The sequence below is a fragment of the Protopterus annectens genome, chromosome 8.part1 (assembly GCF_019279795.1).
Source record: "Protopterus annectens isolate FY-2018-M chromosome 8.part1, PAN1.0, whole genome shotgun sequence".
Lineage (NCBI taxonomy): Eukaryota > Metazoa > Chordata > Ceratodontiformes > Protopteridae > Protopterus > Protopterus annectens.
The window spans coordinates 101,082,444-101,104,112 of NC_056742.1; the positions used below are offsets into that span (position 1 = coordinate 101,082,444).

General features: G+C 41.0%; 1 protein-coding gene across 13 annotated transcripts in view; it reads right to left on the minus strand.

Moving 5' to 3' along the window:
• Positions 1-8,599: 8,599 nt before the first annotated feature.
• Positions 8,600-21,669, minus strand: part of ZC3H18 (zinc finger CCCH-type containing 18) — a 2,225,788-nt gene continuing 2,212,718 nt past the window's right edge. For all 13 annotated transcript variants that reach the window (XM_044081724.1, XM_044081723.1, XM_044081715.1 and 10 more), the window contains one exon: positions 8,600-9,486. In XM_044081724.1, coding sequence (XP_043937659.1) covers positions 9,285-9,486 — 202 coding nt within the window. In that variant the 3' untranslated portion in view covers positions 8,600-9,284. The remainder of the gene's footprint in view (positions 9,487-21,669) is intronic.

A 21,669-nucleotide genomic window follows, 5' to 3' on the forward strand; every position in this document is an offset into this window, starting at 1 on the left:
ATACTCAGACAATGACTGTTACGGCAAGTTAATTACATGACTGTAGTATTTACTTTGTGTGTTACCAGCAATGAAAAGATTGTCAAAGTTGTTTGCTTCTAAAAGGGTGGTTGGCTCTGAAACAAAACAGAATAAGTCTAGATATGGATTTTCTACTACAAATATTCTAATAATTATGGTGAGGATGCCACTATTCTCTTCAATAACGACTCAACTGCACTTCAGGCCCAACATCTGTTTTTGCAAAAATAATTAAGGTTTCGGTCTAGCAGGATGTGCCAAACAGTGTGTCGGCTTCCATGTGGTCAATGCCAGAGGCAATGGCTGAAGCAGGTGTTGGAGCCTGATGCTGCCAAAAAAACTCTGACAGAACATACACCTCCAGACCTAGACTGGCATGTAAAACCAGCCATTTCACATCTCCACCCCATCTTCTTTTCAGATACCTTTCTCTTTGTCTCTATAAATCTTCTCCTTTTAAGAGTGACATTTTTGGGTGCCTGCTGTGGCATCTTTGCTGATGAACTGGGCATCTTGATTTTGGTGGCAATTCACTTTTTATTCTAGTATTCTTGCAGGGTAAGTTAACTTTTCCAAACAGTTTTGTAACTAAACTTGCAACACACATCTTGTAGTTTAAGATGCCGTGCCCTGACGCTACACACTAGGGAAAAGCTGCCTCCCAAATGCACATGCATGCATTCTCTACAGAAGACCCAATATGTCAGAATGTCAAACAGCTATAACAGAAATAGCACAATATAAGAAGAAAAGTGTAGAAAATGCTTCCACTTCGAAGTCACCATCTCCCCCGACCCACCTCAAGCTAGGGTCAAACAAAAAAACCTTCTCCAAAGCTGATTACAGCTTCCTGAGGGATGGTATTAACAGCTTCACAGTCCCCCCTCCCCCTCTCTAGGAACTGCCACCAGTATCCAAAACTATACCAAATTACTATATGAACATTTATACAGATGCATGGAATCAGGAATACCTGACAGGACTAAATCATCTTCCACAAGAAGAGTAAACCTGTCTGGTGGACATCTGCAATAAATACTCTACAACAAAAGAAAAAAAAATCCTGTCCAGGACCAATAAGGTGCAGGTGTCCAATTGGAAGCATTCTCTCCTTAGCCTGAACAAGCAAAGAAGAGCACTTGCGAAAAATCTCCAAAGCAAACTGAGTCCAAAATGGCCACATCTACTAGAGACAATCATAAGGCCTTCTTCACATATGTCCATAATGCCAAAGGTAGCACCCAGATCTGTTCAGAACTGGTGGTCAAGGACACCACAAAACCACATATACAAATGCTATAGATATAGCAAACTTGCTGGCTGACAGATTTAGCAAAAATGTCACCCCTCTGTCCCCCCATCAGTAAATCAGGACATTCCCAGTACCTGCCCCCATCCCCTTATATCTAGGGATCAGGTCACCACTGCTCTCTCAAAGGGAAAAAATACAGTCTCCATGTGACCCGATAACATCACAGGCTGAATCCTACATGAACTCAGGCAGCACCATTAGGCACCCTATTCAACCAAGGCCTGAGTATCGGCTTTGTCCCAGCTGAGTGGTGGATAGCCACTGTCATCCCTTTACGCAAAGGTGGAGCATCCATCGATTCGGGAAATTATAGACCCATTAGCCTAACTAGCCTGATCTGCAAGGCCATGGAACGGATTATCATGGACCTCATTAGCAAGGATATTGGCAACCTCCAAATACTCGATCCCACACAGTTTAGCTTCGTCAAGGGGAGGTCATGTCTGTTAAATTTGGTCGACTTTTTGAGACTGTTACCAAAGCCATGGATGAGGGGAAAACAGTGCACACCACCTACCTTGACCTGGCCAAAGCCTTCGACATTATTCCCCACTTGAGCATAACAGATAAACTCAACTAGGCATCAATCTCTGTGCTACCAGATGGGTAGCTAACTGGCTCACTGATAGAACTCACCTAGTCAAAATAGGGGAAGCCATCTCAAGCAGTAGACCCGTATTGAGTGGCATACCTCAGGGTTTGGTCTTGGGGCCTCTATTATTTGGGATACACTTTTCTGAGGTGCAGGCCAAAACCAGTGGGCTATGGCTGATCAAGTTTGCAGATGACTACAAGCTGGGAGCGGTCATCAATTCCCTTAGTGACATGGACATCCTCCAAGAAGGTCTCACCCAAACAAATGAATGGTGCCAGAAACATGGCTTCAAGCTGAATACAAAAAAAATTCACCATCATCCCCTTTGGGGAGAGTGACTTCTCCACAAATTATCACATTAATAACATCCTAAGATGCAGTCAGTCGTGAGGGATTTGGGCACCCATATTGACAGCAACCTGACTTTTGAGCACCGTGTTGCTTCCATTGTATAAGTAAGGGTATCTCATCCAGGGACAAGGAGGTCATAACATCAGTGTATTCTTCTCTTATAAGGCCCATTATTGAGTACAACGGCCCATTTGGTATGTACCTCAAGCCACATGCAGCAGCTGGAGAGACCACAGAGGTTCCTCACCAGGAGACTCCAAGGCCTCAAAAATCCACCATACACAGACAGGCTAAAATCCTTATCACTCTACTCTGATTCATACAGACTCCTCAGAGGTGACCTCTGTTTGGTATACAAGGTGATCTCAGACCGCTCCTTGATGGGACTGCTGCATATCCGCAAGTAAAGCTCCACTCAAGTAACTCACACAAGTGGCCCTAACCTGGTCTGTGACATCAATAGGACTTGTTGTCGGGACAGATTTGTGTCCCAGAGACTCCCCCATCTATGGAATAGCCTCCCTCTCCACGTCAAGCAGAGTACCTCTTTATCCCTTTTTAAGTGCAACAAAACCTGGATAACTGGATGGGAAATAGAAAATACATCCCTGTGATTCCATCCGTGTCCCTGCTGGACAGGGGCATTGGGTGCTGATTTGTCTATGCATGGGCTAAAGTCTTGACTAGGCTTATAAGGGCCTCAGGGCCAATAGCCTAGTAACTTCCTAGGATCCTATCATCCTATTATGCACATGTATACCAAGCAGCAAAAAAGAACTGAAGAAAGCATGACTGGCTCCCTCTTTAGACCAGAATATGCCAAAGGTCGAAGAAAGATGGCATCCACACAGCAACAGGGATTAGGAGGCTCAGCTCTGAGAAGTTGAACTGGTCATCAGACTGCCTGTTGCAAAGATCCCAAAGCTGATGAATGAAACATGTGAATATTTAATGTTGACCTGGAAATGTAAGCAAAATGCATCTAGGCAGATGGGAAACTTATAAACGTACAAAGACATTATCCTTGCACAACAACATTTTCATAAGCACATTTCTGTATGCATGGGAAGTTGCTGAGGCAGAATGGTAACATTACACTTCATGTAGAATCAAGTGCCTGCCTCTGAGGGGTTTGCCACTAGTAATTTAGAATGCTGAAGTCTTTATGTGAAATGGTTTAATGTGATTATGACAGTGCACAGTTTAGTAAGGGCAGAAGTTAAAGCTTCCCTTTCCCTTCCTTTCTTTGTCTCTCTCTCTCTCTCTCTATATATATATATATATATATATATATACACATACACATACATACATATACACACACAAAGCTTTGTCCTTTCAAAAATGGTGCAAGACATTAGGAATCCATTATCATTTGTCTAAGCTGCTCAGGAAGAACAGAAGACTCAAACAAGATCACCACTGCATGCAGTTGTTTCAAGCACTACTCTAACACTGCACCAATCAGACGGTAATACACACCTGAACAGACAAAATGAAAATCTGGATTTTGCCACAAAGCTCTATGGGGGAGAGGTGATGAAGGAAATCTAATCTCAGACACTAAGGAAGCCAGAAGCTTGGTTCCAGATGAAGTCCTGAAAGCTTATACAGCAAACATGCATGTACAGTGGATATAAAAAGTGTATACACCCCTATTAAAATGCCAGGCTTTTGTGATATAAAAAACGAGACCACAATAAATCATTTCTAAACTTTTCCCACCTTTAATGTGACCCATAACCTGTACAATTCAATTGAAAAACAAACAAATCTGTTAGGGGAAAATATATTAAAAAAAAAAAACATAAAATAAGATGGTTGGCAGCTTACAAAGCATAAAAGGGATCTTATTGTTGAAAGTTATCAGTCAGGAGAACGGTACAAAAAATTTCCATACATTGGATATACCATGGAACACTGAAGACAGTCATCAAAAAGTGGAGAAAATATGAGACAGCAGTGACTTTGCAAAAACTGGACGTCCCTCCAAAATTGATAAAAAGACATGAAAACTGGTCAGCAGGCTGCCAAGAGACCTACAGCAACACTAATGGAGCTGCAGGAATTTCTGGCAAGTACTGGTTGTGTATTACATGTGACAATAATCTCCTGTATTCTCCATATGTCTGGACTATGGGGTAGGTTTGCAAGACGCATAGCCGGCCTTAGGCACAGGCCAACTAGGCAGCCGCCTAGGGCGCCGCTGTAGCAGGGGCACTTTTGCAGTGTTTATTTGGTGTAGGTAGACCAGGATGGGGGCACCGGGAGGTGTGGTGCTGGTGGGGCGCCGTTTAGCACTTTTGCATAGGGCGCCAGTTGACCTAAGGCCACTCCTGGCAAGACAGAAGCCTTTTCTTACACAGAAAAACATCCAGGCCCGGCTAAAATTTGCAAAACAGTACATGATGTCTCCCAAAAGCATGTAAGAAAATGTATTATTGTCTGATGAGACCAAGGTTGAACTTTTTGGCCACAATTCCAAAGGTATATTTTGTGCAAAAACACTTTGCATCACCAAAAGAACACCAACCCCACAGTGAAGCATGGTGGTGGCAGTATCATGCTTTGGGATTGCTTTTCTTCAGCTGGAACTGGGGCTTTAGTCAAGGTGGAGTGTATTATGAACAGTTTCAAATACCAGTCCCTTCTGGCTCAAAACCTTCAGACATCTGCTAGAAAGCTGAAGATGAAGAGGAATTTCACCTTTCAATACGTCTATGGCAACAAGCATACATCCAAATCAACAAAAGAATGGCTTCACCAGAAGAAAATTAAAGTTTTGTAATGGCCCAGCCAGAGCCCAGACCTAAATCCAAGAGAAAAATCTGTGGGGTGACCTGAAGAGGGCTCAGTACAAGAGATGCCATCGCAATCTGACTGATTTGGAGCGTTTTTGCAAGGAAGAGTGGGCAAATATTGCCAAGTCAAGATGTAACATGTTGATAGACTCTTACCCAAGAAGACTGAATGCTGTAATTAAATCAAAAGGTGCTTCAACAAAGTATTAGTTTAAGGGTGTGCACACTTATGCAACCAGCTTATTGTGCATTTTTTATTTTTTTATATTTTTTCCCCTAACAGATTTGTTTTTCAATTGAATTATAAAATTCAATTTCCACATTAAAGGCGGGAAAAGTTTTGAAATTATTTATTGTGGTCTCATTTTTTATATCACAAAACCAGGCATTTTAACAGGGATGCGTGCACATTTTATATCCACTGTACATTCACACAGTTCAGGGTTCCAGAATCTTTAAATACGCAATAAACCAATCAATCAAACTACACACCTTCTTGTGAGTTTCCGGGACCAAAAATATATTCTAGTAAATAAATCAGCAAATTAATGAGCTTTCAGACTGCATACACATTTTGAATATATGTTTACATGACACATTTCAATGCAAATCCATTTAATGGCAAAAATACCATTCCATGTTTCCTGTACTCAGGGTTATACCTGTAAGAGAGGTGTCATTAAGACCCATCATAGTATGCTTTGCAAGGAAACAAGCATGACAAAACATTATCTCAGAACAGCAGAACGTTAAAAGTAGTCAAGTAATTACAGTTGCTGTTAAGTTTCCCACAGTAACATATCTTTAAATAGAAGTGTATGACTTAATGAAAACTAAGACTATCACTCAGAAAACCTCAGGACATTCCGTGCATAATGGTAATGATTTCCTCCTACCAGTAAGGGAGCACTTTATAAGAAACATCTTCCCTTGTAGGGATGGAAAATGCAAGGTTCTGGGAGTTGTGTTAAAATGGACAGACTTTAGAAATCAACAACTCAGACTTTGGTACAGGTTCTAATTTCTGCCTGATTTGTTTGTGGCTCCAGAGGTACAACTATATGATCTGAATGGAGGATCCTCCTGCCACTTAGGGTGGAAGATGACAGTAAATTCTGGAGCCACCAAACAGGAGGACTCAACAAAACTTTAAGTATCTGGATCTTCTTTGCTGTGAGAAGGATTTACTTTGTAGATGCAATTCTGGAGGAGGACTACATAAGCTAGACCTGCTTCTCAAAAAAGCAACCTTAACTGCACAGCACAAAGGACAACATTCATCATTTGCTTTTAACTCCTGCTGTAAACTGTTGTAAAAGACAGTCATAATCCTAGTACAAGCTGATGAAGGAAGAAATGACTGCTCCTGCACTTTCAACACTCAAATCTTACCAGAGCCAACACTCTGGAATGCGCAAAGGCCTATACAAAGGTGCCAGAACAGGTGCAGAATAAATAAGACAATGCCCCTGCCCTCTGATCAACTGGCGAAGGGGAGTAACAGACTAGAATATGGCATACTGGAAAGCTCTGTAAAGGTTAGAAAATCTGCCCTGATCAATGGACACATGGTGCCCATGGCAGAAATGTAAGACATATGAATATATAAGGATAAGGCAAAGGCGTGCCCACTTAAGGAATTTAGTGACAATAGCAAAGGCATAAATGCATGTGGATGTGTTATACTTATTTTAACAAGGAAAGACTTACTTTGTAGAAGTCTCTTTTTTCATACGTAACTCAGGAACTTTTTGTCAGTTAAACAGTCGGCACACAGTTGCAAAGTATGCAAGTGGCAACTGTAGGAATGAAAATGCATCACAGTGAATTTACTCTACTAATCTACAGTGATAGCACACAGGCACTAATTCAGTCAACATCCAAGGGACATCCTGAAGAAATCTGAACACTTGATCATCTGCTTACAAGATGACTAACTACATCAAACACCACTCTGGAGTCACTTCCATAAAAGGATGACATGGTACAGCAACCACTCACCTGTAGGTGTAATAAAACTTATAGAACTAGTCACTGCAGAAGTGTGAAATGGGCTGGATGGAGTAGCATCAGATCAATGCTGGGAGAGAAAAAGACTGTCAAAGTTAGAAAGCTTCATGTCCATACTTGTCAAAACCCTTTCAGAGTTAATAGGTTCTATCTGAAGAACACCTGCTAAGCCTGAATATCCAAAACTCCTGCACACAAAAAGGTAAATTATACTGCCTGAAAAATAAAGGAACATTCTTTTTAAGCAAGCTAAGCATTTATGTAGCAATAAATGCTTTTCAGGGGAAGCTAGGGTTTTTGTTTTGCTAAGATGATTTAATACACGGTGGTGGTGTTTTGACAGTTCAACCCTTCTGAAAATAATTACGGAATATTCTAACTTTCTTGAAAAACTGAAATAATGCTAGTCGTAGTTACACAGGTACCTTAATAAATTATCAAAATGAATACATAATTTCTGACTTCAAAAATAACCTGATTCAAAGAACAGTTACTAGGCAGAGCAGAAAACATTTAACATACATAGTTCCACCAAAAATCTTATGTTTGCTAAACCAAACATAAAACAAACAGAGTACATGTAGCATGGATTGTCAAAAATAAAAACAGAAAATGCCATTTCTAAAACATCTGCTCGCACCCTGAAAAAAAGACATGCAAGACTTGAATTTCAGTGAAGACATTTCATTCCCACAATCATCTGAAGAAGGTAAGGCATTTAAGTACATGTAAAACATCTTACCAGGCAACATCAATACTCTGTTATCCCTTCAAAAGGCTAAAGAAATAGGAAGTCAGAGGCTGGCAGTCAGAAGACCAATTTAAATAGGGAAATACAGTCACATGCACATATAATACTCAACACAAACAAGAAATTATAAAAAAACAAAAAAGGGAAAGGGTGTAATATCATAAGAAAACCTTTAGTGAGAGCCCTAAAAAATAATTCAGTTATGACCTGTTGAAATTGCAGTTTTCTTCAACGAAACACTTGGGCTGTGTATCTTCAATAAAATGCACAATCTTCACTCGTAATTAGGTTATTACAATCCTGTTCCCAAAGTAAAAGATAAAGAATTAGAACTGCATTCACCTTGTAAAAAATAACAAAAGCAGAAGATATCATTTCTACGACACTTTCACAAAGAAAGTATCATAAAGGATTATATATATATATATATATATATATATATATATATATATATATATATATATATATATATAAATTATAAAATAATCTAGCCCTATTGTACTGGAGTTCACTTTTTTTTTTTTTTAAAAACCACAAAAAAATGATGACACAGGACTAAAACATTTCTATAGACGTGAAAAAATTCCACAGTTCTGACAGCTGCATAACTAAGGCAGTTCTCAGCATTAGTCTCAAAGCAGTTTTTAGCCAGATAATTACATATATTTAATCTCCTATATACATACCATATAAAACGAATACACTAGTAAAATTCTGTGTATCACACTGAAGTGCAAATACAACACAAATACAGCAGCTCTGTTTATCAAAATACTTTATTTGAGGAAAAGTCCCCATATTTAAAGCACCCCAACCTTCATAATGAAGGGCAGGTGAGCTGCAAAAATATTTGGGCCTCCTCAAAGATGAACTAAAACATCTTTTCATTTTTTTTTTTTTTTTTTTTTTTTTAATAAAGATACCTTTAGTTGCATTTTTGAAAATGCCAGAAAACCCTTCTTCTCTCCACTAGAGAGAAAAAAGGCAGTAATCCCCATCAGGCTCCCTGTAATTACACAATTTATATAGAGCTGAAATTTCAGTAAGACATAGGATGCAAGGAATAACTAGAGAAATAGAATTCATTGCTATTTATATTAAAAAAACAAAACAAAACAAAAAACTTTGATAAACCAAGTATTTGAGTCCTTGATGTGTACAAATCTGACAAGTTCAGCAGCTGGAATTTTATGTTAAAGCTCTTCTGAGAGTCTGTAAATAGCTAAAAGAGTACATCAAATCCGATTCCAATTGCTCAAATCCGATTCCAATTGCTGCTTTTGGGATTTTAAGCCAGTTTTAAAAAAGCAAAACACAACCATTCTAAAGGGAAACCACCTTCAGAGTTTATAAAGGCTGTATTTCCATTTCGATTTATAAAAAAAAAACAAAAACTGGCAGCTGTCCACTGAAGTCAAATATTTTCATTTTTTATTATAAAAACTATACTTTTCCAGGAATTTTTGCTCGCTTGCGTGCAATAGCATCTTCCACTGCTTTAAGCTGTTTTAAGAGCTCCTCTCGTCGTGAAAGTGTGCTGGACTTGCTTGATTTTGTGTTAGCAGATGCAGTACTGGTGTCTGACTGTTTGCTTGGTACACTTGGAACTTTACTTGAACTTTTTGGTGGTGAAGGCTGACGTTTCCTAAAGGGAAAAATAGGAAAAAGAAATTCAAAACAAACATGATGAGGCAAAACATATAATGGCTACTGTTAGAATGTTGCATTATGTGAAATGCATTAGAACTGCTAGGAAAGTGGAAGCCTTAACAACTCTCTCAGAGATAATTTAGGAGGTGAAAGATTGAGAGAATATAGCTAAACAGAAAGAGTGCAAGCCAAAACAATGTTTCAGCAAATGTATTGTCCAGATATCAAACACTTCAAGAGTGATACATTACTTAAACAATATAAATCAAGGAGAAACCAGCACATGATGCATTCAAATAAAAAGATTGTGAAAGAAAATTAAATGACAATACTGAATGTAAAGTTCCTGGCCCCACCCAAAAAAAAAAAAGATCATTTAGCCATTCCTTATCACTAACATTGCAACATACATACAAAGAGTAAGTTATAATGTATTACTTCCACACTCCACATAAAACCTGCAACACCAGGGGGTTTAGATACATGTAGGAAAAAACACATATTGCAGTATGCCAACCAAGAATTCTAATACATTTTAGCAAAAGGGCAACAAAGGTATTTTTCAAAGTAGTACACTTAGTTCTCAGATAAATGCTTCTGCTGCGCTTTGTACAAATTGTCTTTTATTCTACTTTATCTAAACATGCAACACATTTAATTATCAGGTCAAAAATCAACAGAAGTTTCAGTTTTTACATGCACATAGTACTTATTCCCCGCTCCTTCCCCTACCATACAGAAAGTAAAGACTAGAACAAGGAAACAGTGCATGAGTCAAGACTCCTGTTGTGAGTTGTCAATCACAGCAGGTAGCAGCTCAAATTACCCTTAGCACTTTAACAGCTAGGGAAGTTAGGTGTGAAGGGGGATGGGAGAAGTGTCACAGTACAATTCAGGCTTCACAAAAAATGCAGTTTAGCCATTCTAAAAAGAAGCAGCAGTAAAAAGCACTTTGAAAGTCTGTTCTGTGGCATTTGCACTGTTTGTGTTTTAAGTAGTCATTGAATGGCATGAAATGTTACTTAAAACTGACTGAAAGACAGCAATATATGCATGTAAACTCAATGTAGTGACAGGAGCTTTAGGAAGAAAGAGGCCTGCATGATGTAACTTTTTTCCAGATGAGCACTGCATTTTTGGATACTCAGAGGCAGACTAAACAAACAGAATTACTTCAAGATGCCAGACTCCATGTGGTCGGACTCAGAAATTACATATAAAAATATTTTATAAACCTGTAAATAGTCCCATAGTGGTGTTAGAATGTAGAACACACCAAACCATGATGAAATAAACATGTTTTTTGAGTCTGTGAGTGCAGTTCTTCTTTAAACAAAGTAGCAGCAGCTTTGCCAAAAAAGCAATTATTATCCATCAGCTTAGCCTTAACATAATCAGGCAAAGGTTCAAGTCAAAGCCAAGAATACCTCCTCAACAAAGACCAAAAGCAGCAGCCCTAGAGAAAGAATCTGCTGCATTTTAACTACAGATGGAATGATGAGCCACATGGCAGGAAGTCCCTTACAGGGAAAGAGCAGAAGTATTCCCTTCAGAGTCTGGAAAATCAGAAATTACCTAACAGGACTGGGAAAGTCAGTATGTACCTAGACATATGGTCTGATAAGTGACCCCCCTAAAACCTAGAGTAGCAGAGTTACAAACCTTTTTCCCTAATTTTTCCATGGCTCTGCTATATTTATCAGAAGGCAGCAGTTTAGGAGAAGGTAGTAATTGAGATGGCTTGTCAGAAGCCACAAACACCATCGAGGGGTCAGTAGAAGGGTACTTGCAAAGAAATGTACAGTCCTCAGGCACCCTATAAAACATGTCAGACTTCTTGGAGGAAGGAGGATGAGTGTTAGAACCATTAGAAAAAGGCATCCAACGAGGCAGCCAGAACAAGAGGGACAGCAGAAGGTCTGGAAAAATCCATCTGCAGAAGCTCATAATACTTTTTCTGTACTTCGGACACCTAAGCATAATTCCATTAAAAAAATAAAATCATCATTCTAGAGATTCTCTCTCCAAAAGACATGTCCTTAAAAGGAGTATCAGGACTAGTAGATTCCTCTTCCTCAGAACCAAAATCTAAAGGAGAAGGAATCTGAGAGGAGTAAGCAAGGGATTACTCATCTGAATTTGCCACCTCCCCAGAGGAATCCTGATCATAGGTTCATAGGTTTATACTAGGCTATCTGCCCTAAGGCATTTATAAGCCTAGCCCAAAGTTATGTGGCTTACGCCACCCCTTATGTTAGAAATAATGTGCCCATTAGTTTGTTGTGCCTCTGTCCAGCAGTGACACAGAGATGATTCCCGGGGTAAACCTACGATCTCCCATTCACCGGTCAAGATTTCTCTTGAACAGAGCCAGCGAGGTGCTCTGCCTCACATGGACCGGGATTTTATTCCACAGCATGGGGAGTCTCTGGGTGATAAATATATCCCTCCAGCACGTCCTATTTATATCCGTGCTAAGGTTTAAGTCACTTGCTCTAGTGGTTCTGGTGGATTTGGATTTTTTGAGATGGAGCATGCCCATTAATTCCGGGTTGGTCATGGCCTTGTATGTCAGGCACAGGTCACCTCTGAGCAGACGGTATGCAACTGAATAGAGTTGGAGTTTCTTCAGTCTGGCAGTATATGACAGGTTTTGGAGTCCCTTTATCCTTCTGGTGAGGAACTTTTGGGGTCTCTCCAATTGCTGCAGGTGTCGGGTGAGATACATCCCGAATGGGGCATTGTACTCTATCATTGGTCTGATAAGTGAAGAGTACAGGGGAACAATGACCTCACTTGATCTGGATGTGAATCCCTTCATGATCAGATGGGCAATGTAGAAGGTCTTTCGAACCACTTTAGCAATGTGAGTGTCAAACGAGAGGCCACTGTCAACCTGGGTACCCAGGTCCCTGATAACCTCTTCTGTGCTTAGTGGGTTGCCATCTATATGGTAGCTTGGGGTTACCTTGTTTTTCCTGAAGGGTATGACTATACACTTTTTTGCGTTTAACTTCAGGCCATGGCTCTGGCACCAGCTATCAGTTTCCGTGAGACCCCTCTGAAGGATGTCTGTGTCCGATGTACTATCCACTATGGCACCCAGTTTGCAATCATCCGCAAACTTTGTCAGCCATAGTCCTCCTATGTTTGCCTGTACTTCTGAGAAGTAGATGCCGAACAATAGGGGGCCAAGGACTGAGCCCTGTGGGACACCACTTGTAACCGGCTTGGAGTCTGACATGGCTCCAGCAACTCTAACCCTGTGGGTTCTGTCCTTTTGCAACCCATCTTGTGACATATGGGTTTACATTTAAGCTGGTAAGTTTCTCTATGATACCCGAGTGGGGTATTGTGTCGAAAGCTTTTGCAAGGTCAAGGTAGGCTGTATGGACTGCCTTTCCCTCATCAATGGCCTTGGTAACTGTTTCGAAGAAGTCGACCAAGTTCAAAAGGCAAGATCTGCCCTTGACAAAGCCAAACTGGGTTGGGTCCAAGGTCTGCAAGTCCCCTATGTCCTTGTTTATGAGTTCCATTATGATCCTCTCCATAGCTTTGCAGACCAGGCTTGTTAAGCTTATGGGGCGGTAATTACCAGGGTCCGTAGAGGCACCAGCTTTGTGGAGTGGGACCACAGTTGCCGTACGCCACTCCTTGGGCACATGTCCTGTGGTAAGGCTAAGATTAAACAGCTGCCTTATGTGCGGGTTTAGTTCTTCATTGAGTTCATGTAGCACACAGCCGGGGACACCATCCGGTCCCATTGATGCTGTGTTTTTAGCTTTAGAGAGAGCAGCTTTCACCTGCGCATTTGAGATGTCTGGAAGGCTACACTCTGTTGGGATAGTTATCTCTCCTTTTAGGGGGGGGAGAGGGGGAGTGAAGTTTGAGCTGAACCTGTCTGCCAGTATGTTGGCAATGTCTGTGGGTTCAGTGATTTTTGTATCATTTTGGACTAATTCTGAGCTTATCCGGGAGTTTCCACCCAGGTTTCTGACATAGCTGAAGAAGGCCTTATGATTGTCTTTTGAATCTATGGCAATTTTTTTTCTCAAAGTTCGCCTTGGATGATTTTATGAGGGATCGTAGTTTCTTGCTAGTACTGATCAAAGATGCCTTCCCTTTTAGGGATTTTGCTCTATCATGTAATAGCTTTCTCCTCTTATTGTAAAGTTTGTTTATGGCTGGGGTCCACCAGACTGGACGTTTGCCCTTGGTGGAAAGAGTCTTGGTTTTATTTGGGATTGCCTGATCCATGCAGTCCTGAAGGTGTTCATAGAAGGCATTTGTAAGGGCTTCCGCAGATTGGGTTGTGGCTTACATTGGCTCGGGGGCCTTGAAGGATACCACACCTGTCTTGAGTAGTGTGAAGTTTGCTTTAGAGAAGTTCTTCACTGTGGTCTTTTTTGTTTGGGGTGGGGGCAGGATGTGGATTTCTAGTGAGATTAGTTTATGATCTGATCTCACCAAAGAGGGATATACTTCCGGTGTAGAGCATTCTGTCCCCATGTTTGTGATGATGAGATCTAGTATATTTTCTCCTCTTGTGGGGACGGTGACTAGTTGTTCCACGGCATTTGAATTTATGAACTCCAGGAACCTTTGGGCTAGAAAGTTGGGGCTTGAGTAATGTTCCCAGTCTATATTCGGGTAGTTGAAGTCACCCAATATGATGGTGTTTGGTGATACATTTATACCCTCCAGTGTCTTCAGGAAGGCTGTGTGGGTTTCCTGAGTTTGAGAGGGTGGCCTGTAGCATGCTACAAATTGTAAAGCAGTTTTGCCTATGGTTAATTGCACCTGGATGGTTTCCGATGCTTCGTGCGTAGCCACCAACCTGGAGGTGTGGGTATCCTTGATGAATATGGATACACCCCCCTCCTTTTGTGGTATGGTCTGGGTTTTGGGGCCGGAACGCATGATATGAGGTAAAACCTGATAGTGCCGGGGTGCTCTCAGGAGCCTTGAACCAGGTTTCAGTCACAGCACAGACATCGATGTTCTCCATACTGAGAAGGGCCTCGAGTGCGTGCATTTTGAGATTTGGACTTCTGGCATTGAGCAGCATTACCCTTAGTTTCTTCCCGTTTTTGTTTTCTAGGGTGGTAGGTTTAGAATTTGAGCCTTGCCTAAAAAGGCACTATGGGGGTGGCAAGAGCCTTAGCCAATATCCGGAATCCCAGGGGTGACATGTGCAAGCCGTCCCTTGCGAAGCAGCGTGGCTTGTCAAGCATGTCATCCCAAGCAGACAGACACTGGATCCCCTTTGAATGACACCAGAAATTAAGCCAACTGTTAAAGCTGATCATCTTGTCACTATATTGTGGCATCATTCGTGGTGAAGGAAGGATACTGCTCAGGGTCAGGGTCATACCTGCCTGGGCTACATAATCAGAGAGCTCCTCTATGTCTCTTTTCATGTAGTCCAGGGAGGTACGTCTCAGGTCATTCACACCAGCATGGACAATGACTGTGTCATACTTGTACTTGCCGTGGAGTGACCTGAGTGCTTGTGTTATGTGGCGGATTCTAGCCCGATAGGCAGCTTACCGTGACCTTCTCCTTGTTCAGCCTGGTAAGTGGGACGCCAGTGTGTCTGACTATGGAGTCACCTATGACAAGTATGTTTGGTGTTGTATTTGGCCTTAAGGGCAGTGACTGCTTTGCACACTGATTTTGTTTTAATGTGTTGTTTGTGTGGTGTCTTGAGTTTGCAGTTGCTTGGGTGTCTGCTTTGGAGGCCTTTGCTGTTTAGGTAAATTTTTACTCAGAGCCTCTGAGTATGTCTTAGTGTGTTTATGTGTTTGATTCAGTGGTGTGGTTGAGTTATGTGAGACTTGTATTGTGGTGTGTGTAGTTGCCTTCTCCTCCTGCCTGGTCTTGCCAGTCCTGAGTTGAGAGAGCTCAGCCTCCAGTTTGGCTAAATAGCTGCATCTCTCGCAAGTGTTAGCGTTATGTGGGAGGAGGAGAGGGTTGTCCATGTACATGAGGCAATTGTAACATTGCCTCAGAATTCCCAGATTCACCAACTGGGCAGGAGAGGATGCCAGCATCTGACCCTTCGACATGCTAGAAAGAATTATGAGTTGGTATGAGACAGAAAAGTAGAGGGCTTAGCAGGGAAGTGGGCACTCCTGGGGGGTTTTGCAAGTGAGGGATTTGTATAATATAGGAGTGCTTGACTTGCAAAGAAAATGCTTATAAGACAAGGGATATGCTTTTAAGACAAGTGCTGAGCTTTTTGAGAAGAAAAAGCAATTAGGAACAAGTGCTGTGCTTTTTAGTGAAGGTGTAAACTGTTTAGGTTCCTAACAGAGCAGTTCTAAGGGAAAAATTGAAGAACAGACTTTATGGAGCCAGAAAAAGTTTAACCTTGTTAAACCGGCGCTGCCCGATGCTGCTCTAGTGGCAACTCCACGTTAAGGCGTGCTTGATAGCAGGGGCTGAAAAGAAGCAGGAATAGACCCAAAACGGACAATAAAACTACAGTTTCAAGTCAGTAACCACTCCTACGGGGGGCAGGGATGGCTGCTCAATGTTATTCACTGCCACTGATCAACAGAGAGACCTTCCTTTAGCCCAAGCAAAAATGGCCTCACAGAAACTTACAAACAGTTCAGGATACAGCAAGCCTGTAACTGAACTTTTTTAAATCTCAGAAAAGTGGGAAAAAGCAAGATATTTTTTTTTGTTTTTGTTTTTTCAGAGATAGCAGAGGTTCACAGGTAATATCACGTTATAACAGTGCAGTAAATGACCCCACACAAGAGTGCTAGGTCAAGGACAGAAAATATGCAAGTTTTGAGAAAAAAACGATTTAAAATTAAGTGCAAACAGGAAATTCAGTAAACAACTTTTGGTTGTGCTCTAAATACAGCTACTAATGCAGAAATCAAGTTTAACAAGCCAGAAAATGCTCAAACTAGGCAGCTATGCAGAAAAACTTAGCAAATAAACAGAGAAAAAATACTTAAAATCTCAAAAGTGACTCCCTTCTTCTCTCAGCGTTTTCTCCTCTTGGTGGGTGCTTCACCAACAGCCAACAAGCCTGAAAAGACGCCAAAAACCACTCCTATGGGGGGCAGGGAAGGCTGCTCAATGTTATTCACTGCCACTGATCAACACAGAGACCTTCCTTTAGCCCAAGCAAAAATGGCCTCACAGAAACTTACAAACAGTTCAGGAAACAGCAAGCCTGTAACTGAACTTTTTTAAATCTCAGAAAAGTGGGAAAAAAGTAAGATTTTTTTTGTTTTTGTTTTTTCAGCGATAGCAGAGGTTCACAGGTAATATCAAGTTATAACAGTGCAGTAAATGACCCCACACAAGAGTGCTAGGTCAAGGACAGAAAATATGCAAGTTTTGAGAAAAAAAATGATTTAAAATTAAGTGCAAACAGGAAATTCAGTAAACAACTTTTGGTTGTGCTCTAAATACAGCTACTAATGCAGATCACTAGGTCTTTTAAGTGGAGTACAGGACCCAAGGATCAGTTGAAGAAAAACTCCCTGAGGAGTTTTCAAAGCCATCAAAGTATAAAATAATTCCAGAGTGAAATTTTGCTATTCACTCTGTGGTTCCTTAGGAGCTAGATTAATATGTTTAGTTTTCTGCTTTTTCTTTAAGGGGACATTTGCATTATAAAATGTGGAAGGCTCTGACCTCAGACGGCATTCAATAATTGTAGCAGGGACTTCTTCTCCAACCAAAATTTGAGGAACACCCCTAGGCCCCTTGGAAATGGGTCTATATTATAATCTTGAATGTTTAATGGTTCAAATGCATAAACATCGAACTTTATGCATCGAACCATTAAACAATCGAAACTCAATAAAAAAATGTAGAACAAAAAAAAAAACTAACAAGTGTAGGCAGGGGGGGGCAAGCCCCCCTGCACCTCCCCGCTACTTAAATATACCAACTTCGAGATCGCGCTACAGTGTAGGAAAGGGAAATCTTCCCTTTCCGCACCATACTACGTTAAAGTGCAATCTCGGAGTTGGTATATTTAAGTAGTGGGGGGTGCAGGGGGGGCTTGCCCCCGTGCTTAAAGCCATTAGGGTAGGTATTTAAAGTTTAAAACTTTTTTATTTTCGAAGTTATGAAACTTCGATAATATGGTGTCGACCATATTGTATTCGATGTTCCTTAACTTCGAGCTTATAATACAGACCCCTCGGAAATAATCAGGTGCAGTTTCCCCCGAATGTCTGATGCTGATGTCTGCAAGGCCTCCATGGACGTGCCTAAGGTTGGATCCCTGCTGGCCTCTAAACCAGCAGCAGTTGAAGAATTAAATAATGGAGCAGAGCGAACCTCTGGGGTCTCACTTGTCTCGGGAAAGACATCTGGCAGGGGCTGAACAGCAGAAGAATCTGGCCTAGATTACTTGACCGCCTTCTTCACAGACGGCCATCCCTCAGAGCGGGAAGTTCCTTCCACTGTGTCTTTAGCTATGAGCTTAAGATGTTGACTCTCTAGATACAAAGCCAAAGAAGAAAGTGTACTATGGTGGGTCCTGGAAACAAAATCCTGACAGTTTGAACAGGACATAGGGTAGTGGGAAGCACCAAGGCAAAACATTCACTGCTAGTGATAGCCTTTATGGGGAATCTGTCTCCCACACTGGCATTTTCCCTTCTTGGATGACATGAAACCCCACAAGCAACAAAAAAATAAAAAGATCACCATCTTCTTTCGGCTTAACAAAAAATAAAAAGATATGATACAATAAACCCCAATGGAGCATTTATCTGCAACAGTTTGATGAACCAGCAGTGGAATGATTGTTCAGACTGATGATCAAAAGATGGCGCTTAGAATAGCTGAGGGTGGTGCATTCGATGTCACCTTTATGCCCTACACTAAGCGAGGAGCATATGCGTGAGGTACTGTGTACCTTAAAGCAACTTAAAGGCTTTGTTATACTGCCTGGACGTCAGGCTGCCCCTTGCAGGGGATCCCTATTATCATGAATACTGCATCAGTGAAATGAAAGGACATCTATCATCATTTCTGACTTGTTCTCCATTACCTTCTTTTACTACCCAGAGGAAAAGGGGGATTGGGAAACAGGCATACAGAAACAATCATCTGCTTTCAGGAGAAGCAAAAAAGGTCCATTTCTGTCACATCCCTCTTCCATTCAAGAGGATCTTCTGTTCTTTTCAGGATATTTACCAAGAAGGTTATACTGACATAAGATATAGGATGCCCTGAGGATCACATCTTCCTCCTTGGCCAGAAACAGCCTGTACTAGGCATAGAACCATGCTTCCATTTGCCTGCTGATGTACTGTATCATTGTGGTGCTGTCAGTGTGGTATTCTAAGTTTCCAACATTTATTTAAGGGTTTTGACAGCTGCAATTACTGTTATCATTTCCTTCACACTGTTATGTCTCTTCTTTTACAATCAGTCCCAAGAAGTCCTTCAGAACAAAAGACCCCCCCCCAAGGCTATGTTGGATGAATCGCTGGTTAGTCTCCAGGTGTCTGCTCCCAATGTCAATGGGACTCGTAAGATTAGGACCACTTACTCTGTCCTCCATCTTTTCTGAAATGGGTTGAAAGGGGAATAAGGGATACCAAAGGATGCGCATACAGAAGTTATCTGTTTATTAGGGGCCAATTAAGCTTCCTCATTTGTAGTCTGGGTAGGATATCATTACAAAGGTGGCCCAGTGTCCTTAAAAAACTTCCTTGTTGTTATGTGCTGGAACGGTGCTATGCAGTTGAAGTACTGCCTCACAAAGGGCACTTATCCTAGTGCAAAAAGGCCTTCTGATTCCGTGTCTAGCCATGTCACCAAGAACAGGGCTTGCGACCAGGGGGGACAGCTAGGATTCTGGAAAGCTCAGTGTGTGTCACAAAGTCTTGAAACTTGCAAGGGTGAACTACATGGCTTCCTTTGTCTTATTCAGACTTGTTGCCTGTATAATGCAGTCAACCAAGTGTGGGCAAAATGTGAATCCCTTTCATTGTGCAAAAGGGCATTACTGGAGCCATGCATTTTATAAACAACCTAGGTTCAGTAGATAAACTAAAGGGCATGGTGGTAATCTGGAACTAGACACCCCTGCTTTGAACCAGAGCTATTGCCTGTCCTCTTTGGCTAATAGCATGTGGAACTATGCTTCCTTCAAAATGATTATTAAGAAAGCTCAAAGGAGGAGGAGGAGACCGGCAAGTTTACACAGTTAACCTTTTGAACTCTGGAACCTTTAGGAACTTGTTTAGATCCAACAGACCCAAAACTGGCATCCAGTCTTTTCTTGGAACCAGCAACAGTTTTGTGCAAGTTCCTTACAATCCTTTAGTTGTGCTTCAAGATGTCCTGTGATAGTGGTTTTGCAATTAGTACTTTTTTTTTAATTAAATGTAGCCCAAACTCTTCTGTAATTTTTTTTTCACCCATTCTTTTACAAAAAAGTTTTAACCGGTCTCCACGTTTTGGGACTTTGGATTTTTTTTTTGGGGGGGGGGGGGCAGTCAACTTGTTAACACCTCTGAGCTGTGGAAAGTCACATCTCTAGCAGCTTATATACTTTCCTTGGCATTTTTGAATGATTAAGTCAAAAAGACACAAGACAAACAAATGTGCACATGTTGTGAACAATAAATTATAGTTAAAAATACAAACAGCACTATTAATAGTAAAAGTACTCTTTACTGTGATAATAGTTAATGCCTTCACAGTCTTTACATCAGTACAGTAAAATGTAATACACAAATACACACAAATCCAAAATTAAGTTATCTGAAGTTTCACAAACATGCTTACAAGTTTAGAAACTGTAAAGCCTAGACATATAATGTCAGAGTACTTTTTAACCAGACTTAACTTTCACATGGCAGAAAAATATTTTCTCAGTGTTTATACATTGATATATTTACTAAAATATGAAACATTATACTCATTTGTGCAACTTGACATTTACCACTGAATATCACTCACCATGTGCAACTTGCAGTGGAAATACCATCATTAAAAGGTTTCACCAGAAGCTATGCAATAGGCTGTAAATTCTCTGGCTTTAGAAATACTAATGCAGACATGGAAATGTTACATATCTTCATAATTAGTAGCTAATGACTAGCAACAGATCCAATATACTGCACTATATACGGACAATTACAATGTATTCTTCTGTCTCCATGCAAGATACTTCACAGCATGCCCCTCAACAGAATGTACACATCTCATTTATGAAACTACAAATGCAAGTATGAAAATACGAACATCAGCATTGATTAACAATTCCACTAGGACATCCTGGATTACGTTTTACAGACATTTTCTTACTTACACCTTTATCTTTTTATGCTAACTATTAAATTAAGTTACTTTCTTAAGGAAGCCAGCTTCAGAAAATGTCAGAATACCACAGGAGCTATGATGTGAAATGGAACTATTCAAAAAAGGTGCTAGAGGTGTGAATAAGTTAAAGGTACAGGGGAAGATTGCTCTGTTGAATCACAGTTGTTCCCTTTTTGATCTTGGACCTAACAGCCTCCAAGCTTCTCTTTTTGGTTTTGCCATTTTTTGTAGTGGCTTCTTCTCTGCTCGGGCTCGGGGGAAATACCTGTTCTGTATGGTGGCCAAAAAGCAACTTTCTTTCTAGTGGAGCAATGAGAAGTTAACCTTTAATGTGTTTGGCTGCAGGTGGGGGAGGGGGTGATAAGTCCTTAACCTGGAATCTCTCTCTGTCACTGACTTTGAAGCTGCCATCCTACAAGCTGCATCATAGCCACAGTTGACAGAATGCTTTGCTACTAGAGTAGAAACGCTGCATTATTCTACCACCAAATCTTTCAGGACTTTGGCATCTCCTAATCCTTATCCTTTAAGCAGAAAAAGAGTGCCCTGGTAGTTTAACATGACTATGTGGCAGTTAAGAACTGTGGAGGCCAGATTAGCACATTGCTGGCAAGTGGTTTCTTGGTTGTTGCTCTAGTAGACTCTCTGTTGACATCTATGAATACCATGGCCGGATCAACAATCATGCTTTATAAGTGTACTTGCAGGTTTATAGGAATCCACAACAGTTTTAAAAACATCTGGTTACCTGGGAAAAAGGAAGACTGACAGTCTGGCTCCAAAGAAGCACTAAACTGCATACAATAAGCTTTTCTCTCTCGAGGTTTTGGCTTAGGCCCAGGAGGTTCCTGCATCTCTT